The sequence below is a fragment of the Danio rerio genome, chromosome 7 (genome assembly GCF_049306965.1).
Source record: "Danio rerio strain Tuebingen ecotype United States chromosome 7, GRCz12tu, whole genome shotgun sequence".
Classification (NCBI taxonomy): Eukaryota; Metazoa; Chordata; class Actinopteri; order Cypriniformes; family Danionidae; genus Danio; species Danio rerio.
Window position 1 is genome coordinate 62,637,501 of NC_133182.1, and position 27,502 is coordinate 62,665,002.

At 37.5% G+C, this 27,502-nt stretch overlaps 1 protein-coding gene across 35 annotated transcripts in view; it reads left to right on the forward strand.

Moving 5' to 3' along the window:
* col25a1 (collagen type XXV alpha 1 chain) overlaps window positions 1–27,502 on the forward strand; it is a 329,419-nt gene that overhangs the window by 112,249 nt on the left and 189,668 nt on the right. For 34 of the 35 annotated variants that reach the window (XR_012382769.1, XR_012382768.1, XM_073907401.1 and 31 more), the window contains one exon: window positions 23,976–24,002. Coding sequence is in view for 32 of the 35 variants with exons in the window: in XM_073907401.1 (XP_073763502.1) it covers window positions 23,976–24,002 (27 nt within the window). In the remaining 3 variants the exon portion in view is untranslated. Of the gene's footprint in view, window positions 1–4,836; window positions 4,903–23,975; window positions 24,003–27,502 lie in introns of those variants that run through there. The other variant, XM_068222749.2, reaches the window with a different exon arrangement.

A 27,502-nucleotide genomic window follows, 5' to 3' on the forward strand; every position in this document is an offset into this window, starting at 1 on the left:
TGTATCTGTGGAGAAGATTGTGCCAGACACCTCCGCCCCGCCCTCCGACTGAGCGTCTCTCTCTCTCTCTCTCTCTCTCTCCCTCTCTCTCTCTCTCTCTCTCTCTCTCTCTCTCTCACATTTCACATTTCAGGTGCTTTATTGGCATGACAAATAACTGTACATTCGTATTGCCAAAGCAGTGCAGCGTCGCTGCGTACAGACAAGACAGTGCAAAAAGGGCAGTAGTGCAAACAAATATGAACATAAAATATAATATAGAAATAAAGAAAAGAAATGTAAAAAAATAAAAATAGATTAATAAAAACAACAATATATCAGTAAAACTAAAAAATATTAATAAAAATAAAAATAGATTAATGGTAATTTGTGAAACAGGATGAAAGTGGTGACAATAATATCAACAGTAAGTCCACGAGTAAAGAGTTCCTGTGTTGTGTGTTGGAGACAGTGGAGCGGATCATTGTGGGTTCCTCAGACGGTGGCAGGAGTGCACAAACTGAGCTGCTAACACACAGCAGCACACACACTCCCCCAGGAGGATGGGCAGTTTCTCATTGTTCGGCAGGGACTCAAAGTTTTTGTGTGTGTGTGTGAGTTTCGGGTAGAACTTCTCCCGGATCTCTAAGTATTTTGTGCACTCCGTAAGGAAGTGCAGTTCTGTTTCAATCAGAACAGTTCTGTTTCAATCTGTCTCTCTCTCTCTCTCTCTCTCTCACTCACTCACTCACTCACGCGGGCATGCACTGTGGTCTCATGAGGAAACGCTGCTTTTTGATATAGTGATTTTCTTGCTCCCGAATACAAATAATTTTTCAAGTATTTGTTCGAAATAAGTATTCGTAAAAACACGCTATTCGTGCCTTTCCGAATACCGTATTCGGCTCCACCCTTAATATATATATATATATATATATATATATATATATATATATATATATATATATATATATATATATATATATATATTCATCACAATGGAAATATTTTTGTTTTTAGAATATTTATTAGTGACGCATGCAATAATTACAGAATAATAAAAAAGATGCAAAGAATGGCAATCACTGATTTTTTAAATCACCTTCAACAATTGCAAAAAGAGACTGAAAGAGCAGAAGCACAGCTTCACCTGGTAGAGGAACAACTGACTCTGACCAAACTGTAGCAAACCAAGGCCAGACTTGAGATTCGCCTCCTAAAGGCTTTGCTCAGCAAGCTGGTCTCTCCACATCAGATGAGGAAGTCTGAACTTATTGTGGAGTTTTTGACATTAAGTCTTTTTTTATTTACATCTATATTTTAAACTTATTATAAATATCCTCAATGTACAGTGTTTGTGTTGTAGGTCTCAGATGAGCAGACTGCTGGAAGAGAATGGGGTGGGGGTTTTATTGTTTTTAGTTTTTTTATTTTATTTTTTTAAATGTGTGTGTGTTTTCATTTCAAATTGACCCCACACTGGCTATTCTATTTGTTGCTCTTTACATAGGCCTATCTATCAATCTACATTGTGATCGAGCACTGGTAATCCAGATTTAGTGATCCTGAAAAGTTCCTATCCGGATCAGATTGATCCAATCCAATGTTGCTTTGAAAAACTGGCTCAAAAAGTAAGCTGGATTACGTGATCACGGATCGCAAAAACAGGATTACTAAATCCGAAACAATTTTATCCAGATTAAACCTTTTGAAAAACCGGGCCCAGGTTTCGGTACCCAACCCTACTCGTCCATGCCTCGCACTTAACAAAATGGCTGCTGCCAGTTGACCAGCTCATAAGAAGACCACTAGCAGTCTGCTACTAGCTCATAAGATAGCGTCCTGTTTCAATTGTCTTCTTTTTTATGATCCCTCTGCACCATAACATGTATCTGCATGAGGCCTGAATGGTACACTTTTAAATTTGCCATTTTGAAAACAGTTGAGTAACTGAAATACAAAGAAAGCAATGCAGTTTTCCCAAACTGAGGTCAATACTGTACTTGTAATATGTTCCTGCCTTCAAATGCAAATCACATGAGAAACACACAACAAAGCCCACAAATATAATGCCATTGGTGAGGTGTGTCATCAAAAAGAAGTTTTTTTTTTTTTCATTGCCAGGAATAACTTGGATATGAGACCCAAATGACCTCAGAAAAGACCATCTTGATCAGATGTGTCTTTTTACAGAGGATGACACCTGTTAAATTTATTTATTTATTATTTACCATAGTTGAACCAGTTAAAGATTTGAAATAAATATAGTTTGAAAGATGTCTCTTTTGCACACCATAAGCTGCTGTCATGGTCACCAAGTTAAGTGCCCACCAGACACACCAGAGGGCACTCTACTCATCACAGCTGCCACTGAAATGAACTACATATCCCATAATGTCCTACAATCACACAGTTTCACAGCTTGATTACCAACACACAGCTGAAGCTCTTCATGACTGATAGCATGGACTCACGACTCACATACATGTACACACACATTTTTGAGTCTTGTTACTGTAGTGTGTATTTCTAAAAATTCTCTGTATTGCATGGCCATGTTTTTGACACCTTTTATGTTTTTACTCAATATGTTTGTTTTGCCACCTGCCTCGACCCTCTGCCTGTTACAATTACTCTCTGGATTTTTTATTTGCGTTTTCCATACTGTCCCAACTTTTTCTGATTTAGGGTTGTTGTAACTAATAGACTATAAAAGTAAGAGTTATTATATAGAACCATTGTTAACCTGCAGTTATATAGTATGTATGTCTATGTGCTTGAGGGAAGAAATTGTTCTGGTGCTCAGTGCACACTAGTGCTCAGTGTTTTTTTACCAGATGCTCTATTTTACATTTGCACATTTAAAATTGCACATATTCATTGCACTGATTCATTTATTTGAACTGTACATGTGTGATGTGGACTGTACATTATTACCCACTGCACATGGACAATTGTAATTATGTACACACCCACTGTACATATACATCTGTAATTATGTTTATCTATCTGCACACTTCTGATTATTAATAGTAACCTGTCCATATATTAATTTATTGTAAATCTCTTTTTATAGCTAATACAACCTGTATATAATGTTCATTGTACATCCATCTGTAAATATCACTATAGTTTTCATGTAACTGCACTTTATAACTTATACCTGTCTCCTGCACTTGCTGCAACTGCACTGTTGATTAGACCTAAACTGCATTGTGTTGCCTTGTACTTGTGTAATGACAATAAAGTTGAGTCTAATCTAATCTAATCTAATCTAATCTAATCTAATCTAATCTAATCTAATCTAATCTAATTTAAGAGAACTGATTCCTTATTGGATGACTGCAATCTGATCTCGTTCCAATGTTTATTTTGCCGGCTTGTACAAGACATTTTCTTTATTTGTGTAAACATCTTGTTTGGCTTAACTGAGCCATCTGAGTTTTACAGTGAACTATGATTTGTCATTGTTATAGTTTATTCGAGTCCAGGCAAAACTGCATATGTATGGAAAACTGGTATAAGATGTTATGGTCTCTGTTAACTCATCTAGATTGTTTAGTGCAGCTTCAAAAACAGTCCAATCAGTGATGTCAAAACAGGCTTGTAAACCCTACTCTTTTTCATTAGTCACAAAAGTTGAATCAAGTAAGTCAGGATAAAGGAAAAAAGCCTTACTTGTCCTAGTTTAATCAGGTCCTTCTGGCTTATTCTGTTGCACATTTGCTTATACAGGGTGAGAATGAGCTGCTATGTCAGACCAGGATAAGATAGCCAGGATAAGTGCAGCATTCTTTAACAGACCATGAGATCGATCACAGATTCAATGATGCAAATATGGATAAAACTCGATATGAGCCAAACAGGCAATAAGTTAAAAAAAAAAAATCTCCTGCCCACCAATCTGGTAACGTCGACTGATCTTGGAAAATGTAAGAGGTTAAGATGACACTCAAAAAATTAGTATGCAAAAGTTAATATTTAAGATAATTACATTAAACAAAATCTTAATAATAAGGAAAAATCTGAGAATTGTTAGTAGAGCGGCCTACAAACTCTACAAGAACGTTGAAGCTGGCTTCTGCTGATAAAAATGAAAACTATCTTCAGTTAATATTCTTTTTAATTGAATCTCTGACACCGGCGCTTCTTCATCTGACAGACTGGTCATTTTTGGGTAAAAATATTGCTTCATATCCATCCATTGCAACAAAGCAGATATGAATTAAGGAGCTGGTTATGTCTTACACTGAACTTTCAAATTGTACGCACCAGAGACTGGTGAGATTGTACATGTCAAAGGGTTGAGAAAATACTTTGACAGCAATATATTAAGTCGTAGTTAATTGCCAAGCAGAAGCTATGCCACACTCAGTAGATCCACCCACGGTATTAATAAAAAAAATTTAATAATTAAAAAATTGCATAAATGTCACATCACAGTAACACATTTAACTAAACACCTTAAAAAACACTACATGTTTGCGAGAGCTTCATGTGAGAGCTGCCTGGTCTTTGTGTACTGAAGGAAATGCAGATTAGCATTTTTTGCTGTACATTTAAATGCCAATGTTTAATTTATAAATGTATACAAATGCGGAAATGTGATGTGTTTGTGTACTTAATCCATTGAAATTACAGCTCAGAAACAGAGACATTTGGTTGTATTTATTGCCCTCAGGGATGCTGTTTATCAGTTCAAGTGTTATTTTCAACCAATTTGACATTTGAGCAAGGATGGAGGCCATTATATTTACAGCTACCTAATGTTTAGGTGTCTCATAAATGTGCTAAATATCTCACCTGTAACAAATTTGAACAAATTATGACTGATTTTCTTTTCTGTTTTCTTCCTAGGACCTCCTGTAAGTACCATGGCAACAAGCTGAATTCAGTGTGTATGACTAATTCAACATTATACAGGTAGAGTGTCTTACGTACCACTCAGACTGAAAAAAACAGCTAATCTGTTTGAATGGAGTAACATCATAAAGGTTTTTAATTGTTTTTGATTTCTCTTACTAATGTTAAGATCAAATGTTTCTGGGCTTGCAGTAGTATGGTTAATCTTTCTTACATGAAGCTAAATTCTGTGTATTTTTTTTTCGTCTCACATGCATTAGAAGGCAAGGGAGCTGTGGTGCATAACACATTACATGTTTGTCCTTAAGTTTTTATTTTTATTTTTTATTTTGTTTGTATTTCTACTGTGTTCTGTTATATCTACTTTGCACTTGCAGGACCAACATAGGGTTATTTTGAAAACACGTCGGCATACTTGAGATGCAGATAGGAGTTATCTCCCCTTAGTGTTTGATTGCCAGTCGTGCAGCTAATTGGTTTGCCCCTCACCATCATTGTACATCACATTATTACTTTTAGTTATAAATATTACACACAAAGTACAACTGTTTCCAGAATTTGAGCCAAATAATACTTTTATCTTTTATCGTTAGATTAACCTAAAACTACACTTAAATTTGTCCTGATGTTTGGCATGAGTCATATATTGCATTTTATTGATAGTTTGAATTTTACTTATGCATTGCATAGTTATTTAAATTAACGATATGTAGTTTATGTGACTTTCATGTTTTAATAATGTGATTGCTTTTAATGGTGAGGATGTTGATGATAATGATGCTGGTATAATTATGGCATTTGAAAACAAAGCATTCTTTGACTGATTGGAAGTTGGAAAATAAAGCATTCTATGACTGATTGGAAGTTGGAAAAAGTTATATATTTTATTAAAAGCTGATAGAAAAATAGCACATTCATATTCATGAAGTCTGTCTGTGATGAGGGGGGCATTGTCTAACGAAGTCTGTGACAGACATCGTTCAACTAAATTTTGATCACTGCCTAAGTAAGTTCAAAATGACATTCACCTGCATCTGCTTGCAGTGATTAGAAAAATGCTGCAGAGTGCAGAGAAAAGGATTGACAACTTTGACTGGATTGACGAGAGACTTTACGCCCTATTATTCGCCCTACGCAATAAGGTGCAAGGCGTGCATGGTACAATTTGTTGCTAATTTCAGACCAGCGCAACTGTCATTTTTACTATTTGGCCCACGTTGTTTAAATAGTAAATCCATTTGCACCACTTTGTTCACTAAAGGGCGTGCTGGTCTGAAAAGGAGTTGTGTTAAGGCGCATTTTTGGCAATTTTTTATTTTAAGACAAATGAAATAGACCACGTCGTTGACAACCTAAAAGCTGGTGTAAAGTGCAGTGGAGAGCTTTTAGCTTAATACACACAGGATGTACAGCAATATTACAAAATGATAATTTTCTAAAAGAATATAAAAAACGTGACACACACACACACACACACACACACACACACACACACACACACACACACACACACACACACACACACACACACACACACACAGGCTGGATTTTGAATCAGATTTACTGAGTTAGTAAGGATAAAAAAGAATACCCAGTATTCAAAAAAAAATGTTTTTATTTAACAATTTGGTTTTGACCATAAAATGTACTATTTGACTAAATGTGTGATCTAATGTCAGTGTGTCAATCATTTAGAAAAAAAAAGACTTTAAATGCTTATTTTGGTTTTGGTTTTATTTGATATAGTCTTCATAACACTTTTCCCAAGTTAATTTCAAATTTGAATATCTTATTTCAAGTATAATTAACTTGTCAATATCTTGTAAAATTTACTGAATGTTTAGGTAAGGTAAGGCAAGGCAAGGCGAGTTTATTTAAATAGCACATTTCATACACAATGATAAATCAAAGTGCTTTACGAAAACAAGAATAAAAGAAACAAGAATAAAAAACAATGAATAACTAAAAATGATTAAAAACAGATAAAAACAGATTCAAATGTTAAAACATGTATTAAACGAATTAAAAAGAAAAGAAAGACATAATAGTGTGATCTGTTGAATGCAGCACTGTGCTCATTCAGTAAAGGCATAGCTAAAGAGATGTGTTTTTAGTCTTGATTTAAATGTGACTAATGTTGGAACACATCACATCATTTCTGGAAGCTGATTCCAGCAGCAGGGGTGAAGGCAGATTCACCCTGCTTTGAATGAGCTCTTGGAATTTGCAATTTACTTGATACTACTGATGTGAGGGATCTGTTAGGATCGTATTCAAAGAGCATATCTATAATGTTTTGAGGTCGTAGGCCATTTAGTGATTTATAGACTAGTAATAATACTTTATAATCTCGCCAGTTAGAAAGACCCGAGGACAGGTGTGATGTGCTCTGATTTTCTGGTTCTGGTCAGAATCCTGGCAGCAGCATTCTGGATGAGCTGCAACTGCCAGATTGTCTTTTTGGAAAGTTTAGTTAGTAGTCCATTACAATAAATCACCCTGCTGGTGATAAAAGCATGAACAAGTTTCTTTATGTCCTCACGGGATACATGGCATCTAATTCTTGCAATGTTTTGAGATTATAGTATGCTGATTTACTCGCTGCTTTTTGACATGACTGTAAAATTCAGATCTAACTCCAGAATCATACCAAGGTTCTGGATCTTATTTGTTGTTGTTTGACCCCTAGAACCAAGGTACACATCCACCTTGAAAACCTAATTTCTGTTCCCAAATACAATGACAGTTTTCTCTTTGTTAGACTGAGGTTGTGAGTCTCTCTACTGTTGCAAAGAGGGTGCGAGTGTTGTTTAAGTTGCTGTTGATAAGTTTTGAAAAGAAAGTCTGCCTAGCAATGTTTATTTACACATTAAAAGCCTGAAGACTGTCTTTGTGTATTTTATAATGGACTACAAGTTTTGTCTTCATCCATATGCACAGATTTTCGGCACTGTTTTTTCATTATCTCTACTGCTGTTGAATTTCTCCAAGGTGCTTGTTGTCTCCCAGTCCTATTCCTGATTTTAACAGGAGCAATGTATTCCATGACATTCTTAACCTTAGAGCTTATAAACATCAAATAGAAAATCACCAGAGCCTGCCGATATGCTTGGGGTGCTTGAGATATGACCTTCATAAACCGCTTAATAATGTTCCCATTTATGCATCTCTTTCTGACAGAGACAGTTCTGTTTTCAATGGCAGGAGTAATCAAAATATCAAAGAAAATACAGAAACAATCATGACTGCAACATCCTTAACAACAGTCGATGAAATGTGTAAACCCTTATGTAACAGAAATTAGCTCATTTTATGGATATTAATAATCAACAATAACGGTTTATTCTTAATTATTAATATTCCGGCGTAAGCTTCAGTCAATTTGATCAAACACACATATGATTGTGTATAATCCTGCCCGCTCGACCGAGCTGACTCTCATATTATGAATATTAATTATCAACAATAACAAATTATTATTAATCCTTAATATTCTGGATCAATTTATTGTTAATTTGACCAAACAAACACAAGCAGAGCTGCCGCTCTTCCGAGTGGCCACGGCAATTATCTATTCATTTAGAAAAAGGGAATTTAATTGCTACTTCTTGTGAAGTAGATTAATCATTCATAAGTTTTAATCAACTTATAATAGTTAGGCAGGGGAATCTGTATTTCAGTGACATTTTCTCGTGAGGCAAACAATACAATTCATTTGATTATAAAGGAATTTATTGACTAGTCAGACTGATAACGAACAAAACGCACAAACATACATTAAACATAGAACAAAGGTAAAACCACGTGGACATATCGGGTCTATACGGGACTATAAAACGCACAAACAGAGAGAGATAGCGAAGTGTGGAAATATAGATTTCAGATAAAAGAGTGACAAAACTTTCAGTTCCACACGCACCATTAAGGATCACCAAGATTATAAAAAACACCTTTTTGATAAAAGGGGCACAGCTTATTCGCATAACTAAAAATACCTGGACTTTCATGTCTGGAGGTCTCTCTCTTTATGCGGGTCTCTTCCTGATGAAACTCTTTTAATGTCCTTCTTGATGGGTTGAGTTTGTAATACAGTTTGGACGAACACGATCGCAAACTTTAAACTGAGTTTACTTTGCCGGAAAATAAGAAAGCGTGGCGGGAAAAGTCCATGCGGCTTAGAAAGCCACGTGGCTCAAGGGTGTGATGATCTGAGTGGGGATCGAACCCGGGTCTGCGGTGTGGTTAGCAGTAGATCTTACTAGATGAGCTAAGTCAGCAGCTGGTGGCCCAAGAGCAGAGGAGGATAATATAAAGGATATGATATAAAGGAGGATAATATAAAAAAATAATATAGTCTTTACTGAGGTAAATTTGACAAAAAGGAGAGATAATATCTCTCTACAGCAGGGTTGAAAAGTACAACAAAAATAGGAAAGCCGAGCTTCCTGAAAATACATACAAAATAAAATAGACACGAGGGTCTCAAAACAATCAAACAGCAAAATAGCAAACAAGTCTTGAGAACAAGCAAAAAGTCTTGAGAACAACTTAACTGGAAACTGGAAACTGGACGAGGCAGCAAGAGGTTTAGTTCAGGACTGAACATAGAGCAGCATACAAAGCAGTCTTATATAGAGCAAAGAACAGGTGGTGGTGGTTACGCTGATTACAGGAGAGTTTAGAGGAACAAGAGTCATTACTGCCATCTAATGTTGAGGAGTATAGGGCAACATGTGCACTCCCTGGTGGGTTGGAGGATGCGATAAAGTGCTGAGATATTACAGTAGCCCCTCCTCTAAGAACGTCTCCTGACGTTCCCTTTGTGCTCTCTTTGTGCCTGGTGGAATTCCTTGATGAGGGAAGGGTCCAAAATGTCTTTAGCTGAGGCCCAGGTGCGCTCCTCCGGACCAAACCCATCCCAGTCGACCAAGTACTGTGTCCTCCCTCGTACCTGGCGACACTTAAGTAGTCTGCGGACCGTGAAAGCAGGGTGGCCATCAACAATGCGTAAAGCAGGTGTGGGTGCTCTGTTGGGATGCAGGGTGGAGCAAAGAACCGGTTTTAGCTGAGAAACATGAAATGTCGGATGTATCTTCAGGGCACTGGGTAGTAGAAGCCGGTAGGCTACAGGATTGATCTTCTTAATAATCTTAAAAGGACCAACATAGCGTGGAGCCAACTTACGTGACTCTACCCGCAAAGGAAGGTTTCGGGTCGAGAGCCATACTCTTTGGCCAGTTCGGAGAGAGGGTCCTGCCCTGCGATGTCTGTTGGCCTGTTTCTGCTGATTGTGGATAGCCTTTCTCAGGGAAGTACGAGCTTTCTGCCAGGAACGCCGGCAACGGTGAATAAACCGGGTGGCAGCTGGCACTTCCACCTGTGGTTCCTGACCAGGAAACAAAAGAGGGGGAAAGCCATAGACACATTCAAAAGGAGACATGTTAATGGAAGAGTGATGTAAAGTATTGTGAGCAAATTCTACCCAAACTAAATGGGAGGTCCAGCTGAAATGATTGTCTCCTGCCAGGCACCTTAGCCTTTTTTCTACTTCCTGGTTTACCCTTTCTGTCTGCCCATTAGACTGGGGGTGGTAGCCAGAGGACAGACTGATCGATGAGCCAATGAGCCGCCCAAAAGCTTTCCAAAACCTGGATGAGAACTGGGGGCCCCGATCAGAGACTATATCCTGTGGGAAGCCATGCATCTTAAAGACATGTCTCATTAGTAGTTCAGCTGTCTGGTTCGCAGTGGGAAGCTTTGGTAATGGTAACAAGTGACACATCTTAGAGAACCTGTCCACCACCACAAGGATTACCGTATTTCCCTGAGATGGAGGCAATCCTGTGATAAAATCAAGAGAAATATGGGACCAGGGGCGACTCGGGATGGAAAGTGGGTGAAGAAGTCCCTGGGGTCGAGTTCGGGGTTCTTTGCTCTGAGCACAGGTGGGGCAACTAGAAACAAACTCTTGCACATCTTTTCGCACCATTGGCCACCAGAACTTCCTCAAAATCAATTTGTAGGTTCTGTTAATACCAGGGTGTCCTGAGGGGGAGGAAGAATGTGCCCACTGTAAGACATCAGAACGCATAGAGTTAGGGACAAATAAGCTCCCAGATGGTCCATTACCTGGATCAGGGTGATGTTGATGTGCCTTTCTGATTGAGGACTCCAAATCCCACAGTATTGGAGCCACAATTCTGGAGCCACGCACGATAGGTTCGGGGCAGCATGGCTTCTCAGAAGGTTCAAACTGTCTTGAGAGAGCGTCAGGCTTGATGTTTTTGGACCCTGGGCGGAAGGAAAGTGTGAATTTGAAACGGTTAAAGAACAGTGACCATCTAGCTTGTCTAGCGTTCAATCTCTTGGCATTTTGTATGTAAGTGAGGTTCTGGTGATCAGTCCAAATGAGGAAGGGGTGAGATGCTCCCTCAAGCCAGTGCCTCCACTCCTCCAAAGCTAACTTAATAGCCAGTAGTTTGCGGTTTCCAATGTCATAGTTGGCCTGAGTCGGCGTAAGTCTATGGGAATAGAAGGCACATGGATGAAGTTTGTTGTCTGCTTTACTTCTTTGGGATAGAACTGCTCCAACCCCTATATCTGATGCATCCACCTCCAGGATAAAAGGCAACTCAGGATCTGGTAAAGTGAGGATAGGTGCTGAAGTGAATCTATGTTTGAGGGTGTTAAAGGCTGTACTGGCCTTATCGTTCCAGGTGAAAGGGGTATTCGCCTTCTTGGTCAGGGAAGTTAGTGGTTCGGCAATAGAACTGAAGTTCCTTATAAACCTCCTATAAAAATTTGCAAACCCTAGGAAGCGCTGCACCTCTTTGAAAGAGGTGGGCTGTGGCCAGTCCAGCACAGCCCTAGTCTTGCTGGGATCCATCTGTAAGCTGCCCTTTGAAACAATGAATCCAAGGAAAGAGACAGAGGAAACATGAAATTCACTCTTCTCTAGCTTTACGAAAAGCCCATGTTTGAGAAGTTCAATCAGTACCTTCCGAACATGTATCACATGTTCCTCTGGGTTATGAGAGAAGATGAGAATGTCGTCCAAATAGACGAAAACAAAGATGTTAAGCATCTCTCGTAGTACATCATTAATAAATGACTGGAAGACAGCTGGCGCGTTGGCTAATCCAAAGGGCATAACTTGGTACTCATAGTGGCCAGTGGGAGTGTTAAACGCGGTCTTCCACTCATCCCCTTGCCTGATCCTGACTAGATGGTATGCACTACGGAGATCCAGCTTGGTAAAGATGGTAGCTCCTTGTAGGATCTCGAAGGCTGTTGTCATTAGGGGAAGAGGGTAGCGATTCTTGACTGTAACGCTGTTGAGACCTCTGTAGTCAATGCAGGGTCTAAGGGAACCATCTTTCTTACCAACAAAAAAGAATCCTGCCCCGGCTGGTGACGTGGAGGGGCGGATAAAACCACTATCTAGGGACTCATGTACATACTTCTCCATAGCAGCTCTTTCAGGCCCAGAGAGTGAATACAACTTTCCGCGGGGTGGGCAGGTTCCAGGTAACAGATCAATGGGGCAATCATATGGCCTGTGAGGGGGCAGTGAGGCTGCTCGAGTCTTACTGAAAACCTCAGCTAAGTCAGAGTATTCGGGGGGAACTCGGGATATCTCGGGGGGAGTATTGAGCGACTTGGGAACAATCTGTGGCTTGGGAATAGTCATGATGTCCAGGGGGATGGCCTTGGTGTGCCTGGGGGGTTCTGGCTGAGTCTCAAGGGGAAGAGGGCTATGGCAAAGGGTTGAATCCTTGGTTGACTGACCAAACATGGTGTTCAAACTGGACCCCTTACATCTCCAACTTACTATAACTCCTTTAGACCAATCAATAAGTGGGTTATGGGTTACTAACCAGGGGTGTCCCAGGATTATGGGGATCTTGGGGGAATGAATGATGTGAAACTGAAGGTTTTCTTCATGATCTCCAATTCTCACATGGAGAGCTGTGGTGCATTGGTGGATGTGGCCTAAGCCTAGCGGATTGCCGTCTACTGCTGAGACCTTAAGGGGGTTTTGCAGGGTTAGGAGATCACAGGAAAGATCTTGAGCACACTTGAGGTCCATAAAGTTTCCTGCTGCACCTGAGTCAATGAAGATCTCCACCTCGTGGGGTTGTTGGAGAGAGATGACTGCCTGGATGGTCAAACCAGAGAAAATGGGACAGGGAATCACACCTACTCTCGCCCCGGGGCCCCTACACCGGAACGAGATCTGACTTTTCCCGACAACTCTGGACATGTTGCCCGGAAATGACCCGGCTTCCCACAATAAATGCAGCACTTCTCCTTCATTCGTCGGGTTCTTTCAGAGAGCGAGATCCTTGTAGCCCCTAATTGCATAGGTTCCTCAGGATCCAGTGTGGGACAAACAACATTGTCATGACGGGTCATAATTGTGTCCTGCTCTCTCTCTGTCTGCCGCTCCTTAAGGCGGTTATCCACCCGAATGGCTAAACCAATGAGGGACTCAAGGTCTGATGGGGAGTCTCTGAATGCCAGTTCATCCTTGAGCTTGGGAGACAATGCATTGTGAAAGATCGCTCTAAGTGCAGATTGGCCCCACCCACTCTCGGTGGCCAGAGTACGGAACTCAATGGCAAACTCAGCGGCACTGCGGGACCCCTGAGATAGTCTTAGGAGACGGCGTCCTGCCTCTCCACTGTCTGCTGAATGGAGGAACACTCTCTTCATCTCTGCTAGGAAGAGCTGGAGATTAGTGGTTACAGAGGACTTCTTATCCCACAAGGCTGAGGCCCAATCCAGAGCCTTGCCCGTAAGGAGTGTAATTATATATGCCACCTTACTGCAGTCAGTAGGAAAACAACTAGGTTGTAGTTGAAAGATCAAAGTACATTGAGTAATGAATCCCCTGCAGTTCTCGAAACTGCCATCAAAGCGCTGGGGAGGGGGCAACTTGGGCTCAGGTGTTGACAAGGGAACAGACTGTGGCGTAATTACCTGGGCCATTGTAGTCTGAGAGTGGGGATTCAAGAGGCTAAGAATTTCGCATAAAGTTTGGTCATGCTGCTGAATAGCGGTGGCTTGTTCTGAAAGTGCCGCAAGAATGCGATCCACATTTGAGACTGGTGCAGCCTCCTCTGCTGGGCGGTTTTCCATGGTTCAGTCCTGCTGTGATGATCTGAGTGGGGATCGAACCCGGGTCTGCGGTGTGGTTAGCAGTAGATCTTACTAGATGAGCTAAGTCAGCAGATGGTGGCCCAAGAGCAGAGGAGGAACAAAGTGAGTCCACAACTGATGAATTTCCAAAAAAAATAATATAGTCTTTACTGAGGTAAATTTGACAAAAAGGAGAGATAATATCTCTCTACAGCAGGGTTGAAAAGTAACACAAAAATAGGAAAGCCGAGCTTCCTGAAAATACATACAAAATAAAATAGACACGAGGGTCTCAAAACAATCAAACAGCAAAATAGCAAACAAGTCTTGAGAACAAGCAAAAAGTCTTGAGAACAACTTAACTGGAAACTGGAAACTGGACGAGGCAGCAAGAGGTTTAGTTCAGGACTGAACATAGAGCAGCATACAAAGCAGTCTTATATAGAGCAAAGAACAGGTGGTGGTGGTTACGCTGATTACAGGAGAGTTTAGAGGAACAAGAGTCATTACTGCCATCTAATGTTGAGGAGTATAGGGCAACATGTGCACTCCCTGGTGGGTTGGAGGATGCGATAAAGTGCTGAGATATTACAAAGGGGCCACCTTTTGGTGATGTTCTTTGTTCGGACTGCTCTCCAGGATGTTTGGGGAGAAGCCTGGTTATACCTGCAGGTCACGTGACAAACCGTTCAGCATTCTGACCAATGATTTCAGGGGAAAGTTTGAGCGTGAACCTTCCTTTGTCTCAAGGCTGCTCGTATGCAAATTTGAGTGTCCGCCCAAAGCATGCGGACAGGCATTTAATACAGGGATTTAAAGAATAAAGCAATGCGAGTTATGATCTTGCTCTATGCATCATGTGTTGTAAAATGTCATCAGAAACCCATCGGTACCAAACATGGGGGGGTTTAAAAGTACATCAACATAATTTTTCCCATCCTCACATTATTTATGCTTTAAAAAGGGCTAAAGGGGCCACACGTACAGGTTATATGAGGGGTTATACAGGTAAGAAAAGTCAGAAATGAGATACAAAGTTTGCAAACATAACATTTTAGTTCTGTGCTGGTCCAGGATTTCTGAGTGCATTTTCTTTCTGTCGGAACAGCCTTGTGGGTGTGGGTGTGTGTGTGTGTATTTGGGCAGGAATGTCTTTGAAGCTCTAGGCTTACGTAATCAAGGGACACTGGAGAGATAAGTCTGTCGGGGGTACCCAGACTTTGTAGAGCCAGGAGTCGTAAACCGTCCTGTCGACTGAACCCAGACCGTGATAAAATCAATAAGTAATTTTATCTGTGGACTGTACGCTACACTTAGTTATAAGTAAATCAAGAATATGTCCATGATTGTGTGGATTCTTGTACATGCTGAGGCAGATAAAAACAGTCATGAGTTCTTTTGCAGCGTTGGTTCTTGGAGTATTAGTGTGATATTAAAATCCCCAGTAATAGTAAAATATAAAAATTCAGAGGTTACTATTGATAGCAGCTCTGTAAAATGATCAATAAAAGCTGAATAATTTTTTAGAAGTATGTAGATAATAATCTTTGAAACGTTTGATTTTTTTTTTCTTTTTCTTTAGTGCTATACTTAGATATTCAGGACAAATAGTCACTTAATGACACTTGTTTACACTCATAGACATCTTTAAACAAAAACAGCAATGCCTCTACCTCTCCTATTAGCTCTGCAAACACTTATAAAATCAATGTTTAAGGGAGGATCTACCTCATTTAGGACTGCTGCACTGCATCTGCCATCTAGTCAAGTTTAATTTTAAAAGCATAAAATCAAGACAAAATTTATTTTAAAGTGAGTGGATGTTTAAAAGTGCCGACTTAACAGTTTTAGCTATTTTTCCTATAGTAATCTCAGATCTACATTTACAATGCACCAGATTTGAATGCTTTGCTATACGACTTGATGAGGCTTTGAATTTTCTATCACATAACAGAACAGATATAGGGCTAGAGAAAGCTACAGGCATGCTGGGTTCAACTCAATTATAAAGCAGAAACAATTTTGCTTAGTCCTCCTTTACATTGAGCCAGTTGCTAAAACAGTATAGTCTGTTGACATTATCGGGGGACAATGTGGACCTTTTCTTTTGAATGATGTGAGCTGAGAGTGCAACACAATCTCACGGCAATTCGTAACTTTTTGATTTAATGGCTACGGACAATGACGTTCATTAAAATTGCTTAAACTAAGCATTCTAAAGTATGGGTGTAGCCTATTTCAAAAGGATTCTGACACAACAACGCTAAGCAGCTGCTTTACAAAACTTGTTTTTAAGGGGGAACACTGCAGGGCTGTCTTTTTTTTTTACTCCAATTTGCAAATGTAAGAGAACTTTCATAATTTACATTTAGAGAACCCTTAGGGTCTCTGTCATGTTAATGTATGAGAGAGAACTGTTACACACATACTGTTTGCTATATAGATTGCAAAAACTTTGAAGCGCAATATCTCAAAATCATTCAGAACACAGATAGAACCTTATAATTTTAAGGTGACGATATACACTAGTGAAGTATAATTTGAGACTTTTACAACACACTTTGATTCTTGGTCTTTTTTTAGGAAACAGCAGACTGAACAGCATACATTTGACAGAATGAGCATTCTTGTTTTATTGGCCAGTTTATTTTGTTTTAAAGGCCAGTCAACACTTGTAAATACACATTTCCTACCACACTTATCTTTATATCACTCCTTATGTCAGCAAAAATCTGAACCATTTTAAACTTTGTATTCTGCCATTGAGGCATGAAGATTAACAGGGCCTCACAATAAATTTAGCTAGAGATGCTAGAATAACATTTTATTTAGGAAAAATAAATAAAGGAAAGCAGAGGTAAGCCACGCAAATACGGGGGGATATGCAAACTCCACACAGAAATGTCAACTGACCCAGTCAGTACTTGAACCAGTGAATTTCTTGCAGGGAGGCCACTGAGCCACCATTACCCACATTGGATCATGCTCATTTTATGGACCATGGTTTATTTATTAATAAAAAAGGTTTCTGAAATCTGATACAAATATACAAAATTTAAATATACAAATTTTACCAAAGAAGCAGGTATCTGGGAAGAACCTCAGACAAACACACAACATAACATTACAATGAGAAAATGGTCAGGGTTGCCAGATACACTTGAATGTTTTCAACCTTAACTGTCCAAAACTGTCCCAAACACATGTCTAAAATGCCAAAGGTTTTGTTAAACATTTAACATAAAATGCATGTTCAAAACATCCAAACTGGTCCAAAACCCACCCAAATTTTGTCAACTCACTTAAGCCATTTTTTACCAGCACGATGAAATTCTAAGCCTGCAAAAATGTTAATCATCTGACAGCATTCAGAAGCAAACAGATATAAATTTAAGCAAAAGTATTACAATAAATAAAAAATAAACTGAAAAGTACAATAGGCATTAAGTTTTTCCACCAATATTATCTGTTAAGGTTACATTTTTGCTTGCGTTTGTTATATTTTTGTTTAAATGTTTTTATTTGAGTACTTTTGCATGTGTTATTTTACATTATTAAGTAAAATGTACTTTTCATATCAAATGTCTATTCTATATGTTTTTAGGTGTTTGTTAAAAAACAAAAATGAAATAACTCATAATAATACAGCCAAAAAGTGATAGTTTATTAGATTTAAAATGTAATATGTAGGCCTAAAGCACAAAAGGAAGAAGGAACACAAGGCACAAATTGAGTAGACAATTTGCACCTGAACAGTCAGTCTTTTGACTGTGTATGAGGAGTTTCGTGCATGAAAAGAGGAAATCAGAGCATGAGCAATGAGATTTGCATGCTTGTATTACATAAATGTGCTCTCGCTTTGTAATACTGCTATCACAACATTTGTCATTGATATAACGCCATATCTAAAATGCTTTATTTGTTGTTAAATATTTAACATAAAATGCATGTTCAAAACATCCAAACTGATCCCAAACCCCCATATACATATTTTTTTTTTCTCAAGCCATTTTTTATAAGCATGAGGATGAAATTCTAAACCTGTAGAAATATGTTCATCGTCTGACGCCATTCAATCATTATCATTGTGCATTAACAATATGGAGCACAACAACAACAACAACAACAACAACAACAACAACAACAACAACAGCAACAACAATAAAATCAGCACACAAATAAGTCCTCAAAGGGGACCAACACATTTTTTTGTTCTAAATACCAATTTAATATTTAGGATGATACCACTTTAGTTTGTTGCAGTTAGATTTAAAGTTTGATTGTTGATTTTGCATCTCTCATATGTTCCAGGATCTAAACTAGAAGTGCAATGTGTTTTCAAATGATTTTTTTTAAATGTCACAGTGGCTTTAATAAACAAGACATAGATCCTGATTACTTTATGGGTAATGAGTTGAATGAATGAGCAAATTTAAAAACAAATAATTTATTGTTAACCATTACCAAGAACTATTACCATTACCATTTAATTCTGTTCTGCTCCTGGTAAAAAAAAAAAAAAACAAAAAAAAAAAAAAAAAATCAATAAATAAAAAAAAATTGGTCCCACTCAAGCTCCCAACTTTAAAGCTTTTGCTGGCTTGTTATGTTATTTTCCTAGAACATGATTCCTAATCATGTTCCTATGATATAATAAATAACACAATTAACACAAGCATAAAATATAGAAAAAAGCCGGGGCATCAGTGGTCTTTTCTGTCAAAGAATTACTAGCTTCATTAGTGTTTGTAGGCCTCCCTGGCTACATAGCCATAATTACAAGGTGACTCAGAAAATTAAACTTGCCTAGCTCTGTACTGAACCCCTGAGGTCTTTTTTATGACCAGCGCTGCAAAAACAATCCCCTCTCTCCTTGACGTTCAAAAAGACGTGTACATGCAGTTGACATTAAGCTTTTTTTTTTTAAAGTAATTACAATATGCTTTGAATATCCAAAACAGATGCCATTCCTAGCCCAGTTTTCCAGTGTGGTTTTGCTATCCTAGCCTAACCCCCCTCAGTGGTATTTTTCCAATATGCACCAGCCGCTTGTGGTCATTGACTCTGATTACTTACAGCCTTGTCCTCTATCAGTTTTCATGCGGAAGCAGTTATCTTTTTAGAGTGTCAACAGTTTAAAGTAGCTCAATAGGCATTTTAAGATTAATTTAGAGGGAACTTCGAAAGAATCCATTCTTTTTTACAGTGCTCTGTTTGAACAGACAGTAACAATTGACACCAAATATGAATATTGCTACAGTTGGATTCCCACGTGGGTTCGCTGGTGGTCGATTTGTCATTCAAGCTAAGCTTGAAGTGGAGATTGGAGGTTCAAGTTCGAGGCAGCAAAAGACTGTAGTCATGTTGATTTCAGGTTTTGTGTTGCGAACTTAACTAAAATCTCAATGGAAAAAAAAGAAAAGAATGTAACGTAGATGGGGACATTTTGCTGTGCTGTTATCCTATCTTAGTCATAGTCCATGTATGCTCGCTGGACCTGAAAATGATCTTGAGCTGTCCAGAGCTAAAATGGAACTGGGACAGACTGCAGGTTTTGATGATGATCTGTTGATTTTTAATATGTTTTTCATTGAGGATTTAGTCCTGTTCCTGTTAACTATCTGAATTTTTTTATATGTATATTTATATTTATATTATTATCATTATAAAACGTAAATAAAAAAAGTGATTTCTAAATTTACTTTGATTTGTATTCCGTTACGGACATTACATTCATTCAATTAACTCAGAAAAGCCAACTGACCCAGCTGGGACTTGGAACTACCAACCTGTCACACTCAAATAAATGTTCAGATAGATCCAATTGCGAGTAAAAAAAAGTATTTATTTGACACAGTCAAACTCAAAAAACAGGTGCAACAAATGAGTACGGTGCTAGGGCTAGAGGAACAGGACAGGGATCAAGCAGGAAAACAGGCTCTAGAAGAAACTCCTCACGGTCTTAAGCACAGACAGAAACACACACATAAGCACACGTAACGAACTGACAATGAACACTAAACACGTAGCACTTATATAGGCACGATAATGTGTATTAGCTGGCAAACAATCAATCCAGCGGAGTGCCGTCAAGCCACGTCACCAAAACAATTACACAAGGGACACAAAAACAAAACAAGACAAACCCACTTGATCACACAGACATTCCGGAAGAGCGCACAAACCTGCAACCGTGACACAACCTTCTTGCTGTGAGGCGACAGTGCTAACCACTAAGCCACCATGCCACCCCCAGACAATACAACAGCACATTATTTAATGATTGCTCATGATTTTTTAATCATTTTTTATAAACACATTTTCCAATTTTGGTACTTGCAACACATTTGAAAAAAAAGAAAAAGTTGGAACAGTAAAGCATTTTCCACTTTTTAATGTTGCAATTCTTTTCACAACAGTTAAAAGACATTTAGGGACTGAAGACACCAAGTGATGTGAAGTGTTTCAGGTGTAATTTTGTTCTTTTTTTCTGCAAACAAGTCTAAAGGTGGGCAACAGTACTGGGTCTTTGTTGTTGCATTTTGTCACCACACATTCTTTATTGAAGACAGGTCGGGACTGCAAGCAGGCCAGTCAAGTACCTGTATTGTCTTCCGCCGCAGCCTGGACTTTGTAATGTGCAGAATGTGGTTTTGCATTGTTTTGGTAAAATATGAGTGGACATCCTGGCAATAGAAGGCAGCAAATTTGCTCCAAAATGTCTATGTACTTTTCAGCATTAATGGTGCCATCATAGAAGTGCAAATTACCTTTTCCAAGGGCACTGACACAACCTCATACAGTACCATGACAGACCGTGGCTTTTTTACTTGTTGCTGGTAACAATCTGGATGATCTTTTTTTTTCTTTGGTCCCGAACACACGGCGTTCATTTTTACCCCGAAAAACTGAGATACTAATTCATCTGACCACAGTACATGTTTCCACTGTGTTTCCACTCCATGCCAGTTATCTCTGTGTCCAGAGAAGTCTATGACTTTTCTCAACACCGTAGACATAGGACTTCCTTTTGGCTCAGTGCAGTTTTTACTGCCATTTGTGGATGTAACTACGTATTATGGTACTTGACAAAGGTTTGCCAAAGTAGTCCTGAGCCTATGTGGTGATATCACTTGAGGATCAATGATGATTCTTGATGCAGTGCCCCCTGAGAGATCAGAGATCATAATAGTTTAGGTTAGGTTTGCGATCTTGTCCTTTACACACTAAAATTCCTCCATATTCCTTGAATCTTTTAATTATGTTTTGCACTGTTGTAGGTGATATATCCAAATGTCTTCCAATCTTTCTTTGGGAAACATTGTTTTTAAACAATAATTTGCATAATAATAATCTCAATAATTTTCCCACAAATTTGTTGGGAAACTGGCGATCGCCCGTCTTTGCTCCTAAAGGACTAGATCATTCTTAGATGCTGCAATTGTACCAAATCATAATTACAATCACTTGTTGACATCACAAGTTTAAAATTATATTATTTAACCAATTTTACTGATTACTAGCCCTAAACTTTTTCTATCCCAACTTTTTTGGAATGTGTTGCAGGTCTGAATGACAAGAAATTATCTATATTTACAAATTAAATGAAGTTGACCAGACAAAACACAAAACATTTGTGTTCATATTGTGAAATACAAATCAAAAGTAAATTTGGAAATCAATCCTTTCTTTTGTGTTTGTGTTTGTGTTTTGCTTGCTGTCTTAACTTTTTGTCATTTAAGGTTGTAGTAACTTGTTTTTGTAGTAACTTCATATGAGCAACACTATGCAGAGAGGAAGAGATTGCATGCTTTCAGACAAAGAAATGTGTGATAATATTATGATGACAATAATTTGATATAAAGATTCAACGATTGATTTTCAATCATTTTCTTTTTGTGTAACAGTTTACTTGAAAAGCTTGTGCATGAGACTCCTTTATAATCATGACATTACTTACAAGTTATGATAAAGAATTAGATTATCTGCATGCTTAAAATGACTTTCATAATTATTGCTCAGTTATTAATTTATTAAGTAGAGATAAAATGTTTTGCGATGTTTTGCAATGTCCTTGTTTAGACCAATATATCATAACTTGTCTTTTATTATGACAACTTGAACATCATAACTTGTCTTTTATCATGACAACTTGACCTTAGCTACGCACGCACGCAGACATGCACACATGCAAACACACAAACAATCTGCTTTCTACCACCTACAACCCAAATCTCCATCTAACAACACTCACTGAAGGAAATTCACTAGCCTGCATTTCCCACACCCTGTTCTCTTGACCCTTTCCCTCACACATATTGCAGGACATTTCCTCGGCGGTAGTGCCAGCCCTAACACAGATAATTATCACTTCACTTCACACTGGCACATTCCCAAGCACTTTTAAGCAGGGCTGGGTAACCCCGCTGCTCAATAAACTATCACTCAACAGTGGAAAGTGTTGTTTTCAGCCAAATTTCTGAACTTTTAACATGCAATAACCTGCTAGATTCAAACCAATCAGGCATCAATTGGGAAATTTCATTTCTTACAAAGCAAGACTGCATTACTTCATTAGCCAAACCTGCCAACACTCCCATTTTTCCCAGGAGTCTCCCGTATTTCAGATCCATCTCCCACCACCATCCCGTTTTGTTATTTCTTTCAGAATACTCCTGTAATTTCACTCGCCTCCCCCTTCCCCAGCTTTTTTGTACAGTCTCTAACACCCCGAGTTGCCAACTTTGGTATAGTATCTGATCACAGCGGCCACCTGAAAACCGATCCTTAGTACAGTAAACGCTCCATAACACCCTCTCACCCAGATTTTTAGAGACAAATGTTGGCAAGTTATACCAACATTATACCAACATTTGTGGTCCGGTGAGACATGACATTTTGTTCCACTGTATGTACCAAGCAGATTGAAAATGAAGCCCAACTTGACTGGGAAATTTATTTCAAAGGTACTCTCATATACTGTATTGTTAAGTTGCTTATGATTACAAGCTTTTTCCCTCCAGGAAGATTTATATAGACTGCTCAGATATGTGGCATACTTCTAGTCAGTTGCTTATATTTTTTGGTGGTAGCAAATGTGCTGCAGCCACAAAACTATGTCACATTTAATCAAAGACGCTATTGGCCTATCCCTGCAGTGCTCCTTCAAATAAAAGCTTTTGATGTGATGATGCAGTTGCCCTTCTATCGTGTCAGTGATACGACATGTAAGGTCAGCTGTCAAAACAATTTAAGTAATTTTGTATGCTTTTGACATTTTAAACTGGAGGCATTCCCCTTAGCATTACCATATTATGCAGCAGCTTTTTTCCTACTTAGGAAACCACGGTTATGTGTGTAACTGAGACATTTACACATTTAATAGTTGCATGGAAAAGAATTAGGAGTTTTTGTTTTATACTTTTTAAATTTTGTTTAAAAATGCTCTGGTGTTGTGCAGCTTAGCTTTATGTGAATAGCTTAGGAGCAATGTCTCAATGTTCACAACCGGGCTGTCTATTTTCTTTTTGGTCTCTAAACAGATGTAGCACATGGTTAAACGTAGGCCGCAAAGATAAATGAGATAAATGAGTACACTCCTCAGATATATATATTTATTTATTTATTTATTTATTTATTATTATTATTTTTTTATATTTTCTATGAGATGCTTTACAATAATATATTTGTGCATATACTGTACATAGATTAGTCACTACCAAAGCCAAAACTTATATTCCAAAGATGAATTGAGAAAATTGCATGTTGGAGAAAATTAAATACATTTATAAATAAAACTTGTTTGAGTTTAAATGTATTAGCTTATCATTCCTAGAGATGTTAGGTAACCAAACTCTTATCTTAATGGACATAACTTTATTAAAACTTTTTTTCATTTCAATGCACCAATATAGGTAATATATTAATATAGGTATATTTCAACCTGGTTCAAATGTTTAATCTTTCTTTTTTTTTTCCCTAATCTCCATTAGGGTCCACCTGGCCTAAAAGGTGATAAGGTAAGAACCCTTTAATCACTTCTAACAAGTACACATCAACTACAACACAAAGTAAAATACTATCTCATTAGTTATGTGAAAATATATTCCCTAAAGATACATGAAATGCATTTTAACACTTCACAAAGCATTCTCAATTAAATTGATGCCAAATATGATAAATGACATTGCATTAGTCTCAATTTGTTGTGAGCAGCCTCTATGCATCAGGTAATATTAAAACCAGACATGATTGGGAAGCTCCAAACATATATAATAGATAAATTATCACTGTCATTGCAGCCAATAATTCACAAATGTTCTAATGTTCCCCACACTTTCTTTAATAAAATAAATGAGCAGTGTATTAATGTACAGCATTTAAAGGTCTTTGTATTTTTTATGTAGAGAGCTATGTATGAATCTTTAGATACTTGCTTTACAGGCAAGTATACAGCTTTATAGTAAAGCAGGCTTGTATCTTGTGATGCAAAGAAAAAAAATGTAAAATTTTAAAACTGGATCCACAAGTTTAGATGTTTAGGCCTCTGTAAACCCCAGGTAATGTTATCTATCATTTGATGTAAAGATGACAACAAATCAAATGTCAACTACACCCTGAAGATATTTCAGCAGTCATTTGTCTCACCTAACAGTTTAAAGTGAAGACAAGTCCTCAAGCTATCAGTGCCTCCACACCCTGTGGAGATTTAGAAAGAGTGAGGTCTTTTCCAGTGTTTAATAAGAAAAATTGCAATTTCTAAAAAATATGATCTCTTTATATGTAAAGCAGTATTTACTGCCAGAATGTATTCTGTATTTGTAATATTTAAAAAATTGTTCCCTGGTTAACCAAAGCATAACATTTTTATTCTTATGAAAGCTCATGTTATTTTTCCTTGTTAATGTTCACCTTTACCCACCTTGGTACTTTTTAGAGAAAGATTTTACAGATATTTCAAATATATTTGCATGCATATCTTCATTTGTTTGTTCCATGAAGGCTTTTAATGTTATTACAACATCATTAAGATACATTACTTCAGTGTTGTGTCATACATCCTAGTGAGGCAGTTTAACAAGAATCCACACATAAATGTCTAAAACAAATAGAAAAAATATCAAGTAGACATTGAGAACATTGGTTCTCTGTCAAGTGAACTTTATGGCGTGTTTTCCTTGCCTTTTCGTTTGTTTTTGAATCTTATCTTGTTTGTTTTGTTTATGTTGCTTGCTGTCTTCCTGTTCAGGCCATTCACCTGTTATCTGACCACGAGTTGGGATTCCCTGTGTAACCCCTCTAACCCTTATCCCCCCAACCCCCCACCCCCACCCTCAATTGTTTTTTCTTTTTTAAATATTTACCAAATGATGTTTAACAGAGCAAGGAAATTTTCACAGTATGTCTGATAATATTTTTTTCTTCTGGAGAAAGTCTTATTTGTTTTATTTCAGCTAGAATAAAAGCAGTTTTTAATTTTAAAACACAATTTTAGGGACAAAATTATCAGCCCCATTTAAGCTATTTTTGTTTTCGATAATCTACAGAACAAACCATCATTATACAATAACTTGCCTAATTACCCTAACCTGCCTAGTTAACCTAATTAACCTAGTTAAACCTTTAAATGTCACTTTAAGCTGTATAGAAGTGTCTTGAAAATATCTAGTAAATAGTTGGACTGTGAAGAATGTGAAAAATACAGTGATTTCAGTAAAGAATGAAATTCACAGTGCAGTAATAACTCAGTTATGAGTTATTAAAACTACTATGTTTAGAAATGTGTTATAGTCTTCTCTCCGTTAAACAGAAATTTGGGAAAAAAAAATAATAATTCTAATAATTCTGGTGTGAACTGTATATTGTAAACAGCAAAGGGCCTAAAACTGATCCATGAGGCACCCTATACTTCACTAGCCTGACTAGTTAAAGCTGTCCATTTATATTTACAAACCAGAAAAGGTCAGTTTAGTATGACTTTAGTTTGAATATCATGATCAAAAATGTCGAATACAGAACTGGGGTCAAGTAAAACTAGTAACAAGATGCAACCTCTGTCTGCAGCTAAGAGTAAATGTTGACTGAAACACTTCAAAAACATTGTTTATGTGTAGAAAGGTGCATAATTGGGCAGCAGTGGTGGAATGACGTTTTGCTGAAATCAGAAACTGGTTCTGATTTGAGCAAGTTTTCTAATTTCAGCAAAACGTCACTGGTCCAACCCATTTCCTAAAGCATTCTGAAATGCTTTATACTCTATACAAGGAGATTAAAGAGAGAAAGATAACATTTTTCTGAATATCTTGAAGCTATTAATGCTTTAAAAGAGTTAAGCATAAGTCTGTTTCTCTGATTAACATTAAAAATATCACTAAAGAGTGATGCAGCTACACCCCCACCACAAGTCTGATGTTATATCCTGAAGGTGTGGCTTCATGTAAACTGCATTTAAAGACCAAACATTAAAAAAAATTATATTTTTACAAACATTAGTCAATAATACAGCATGTATTAGTAGCTGTAGTCATAAACTGCTTAACAGTGGTATACAAATGATTAATTAATGCAAGTGCTAAAGTTGCTAATACTTAAGAAATTATTCATAATGCGCAGTTATTTTACATTATTACCATATAATTAGAAGCCCAAACAACTATCTCCTGCTCTGTTTTTTTTTTTTCTTATTTAGAGAATGATTATAGTGATTCAGCTTGTGTTTTGATGCATGGCAACTATTTATACACAATTGTGCTTGAAAGTTTACATACCCCTTAAAAAATTTGTTAACTTGAATAAGTTTTAACAAACTCAGAGAAATACAAAATTCATGTATTTTCGTACAGTTCTGAGAAAGATATTTTACATACAATATGTTTGCATAGATCACTAGACAAAGTAGTGTTTGAGTCCCTCAATCATCCTCAGAGTAAAAAGATGAATCTCACAATCATACAGTCACTGCTGGAAAGAGTTCAAATATGCAGAAGATGCGTGAATTGAGATTCAAATGTGAATATATTTATTAGGGACTTTAATGGTGTATATATATATATATATATATATATATATATATATATATATATATATATATATATATATATATATATATATATATATATATATATATATATATATATATTCATCCCAAACCATTATAGTAGAGGTTAGACAGCAAAGAAAAGACAAAAGCAGTGCAAAAACTTAGCTTCCATTCACAAAAAATGCATTTTTGCGTCTATAAAACATGAGATGCAGCGCTCAGAATAGATGCAATGTTATGTTCCCATTCTTATGGCAACTTTGAACACAAAACTTTAATGCAAGGTGCATCAAAGTGGAAGGTTGTTGCTAGAGACACATCACACGTTTTTGAAAGGGGTATGTATGTGAGCTCTGTGAAGTTAAAAGAACTTCACATGCAGTGCAGCTCATTACTGATAGTTCCACAACAGTGAACCAATTAGAAGAACTCGGAGAAGGGACAACCATTGCAAGTTTCTGTTTACAGGTGCTTAGTGAC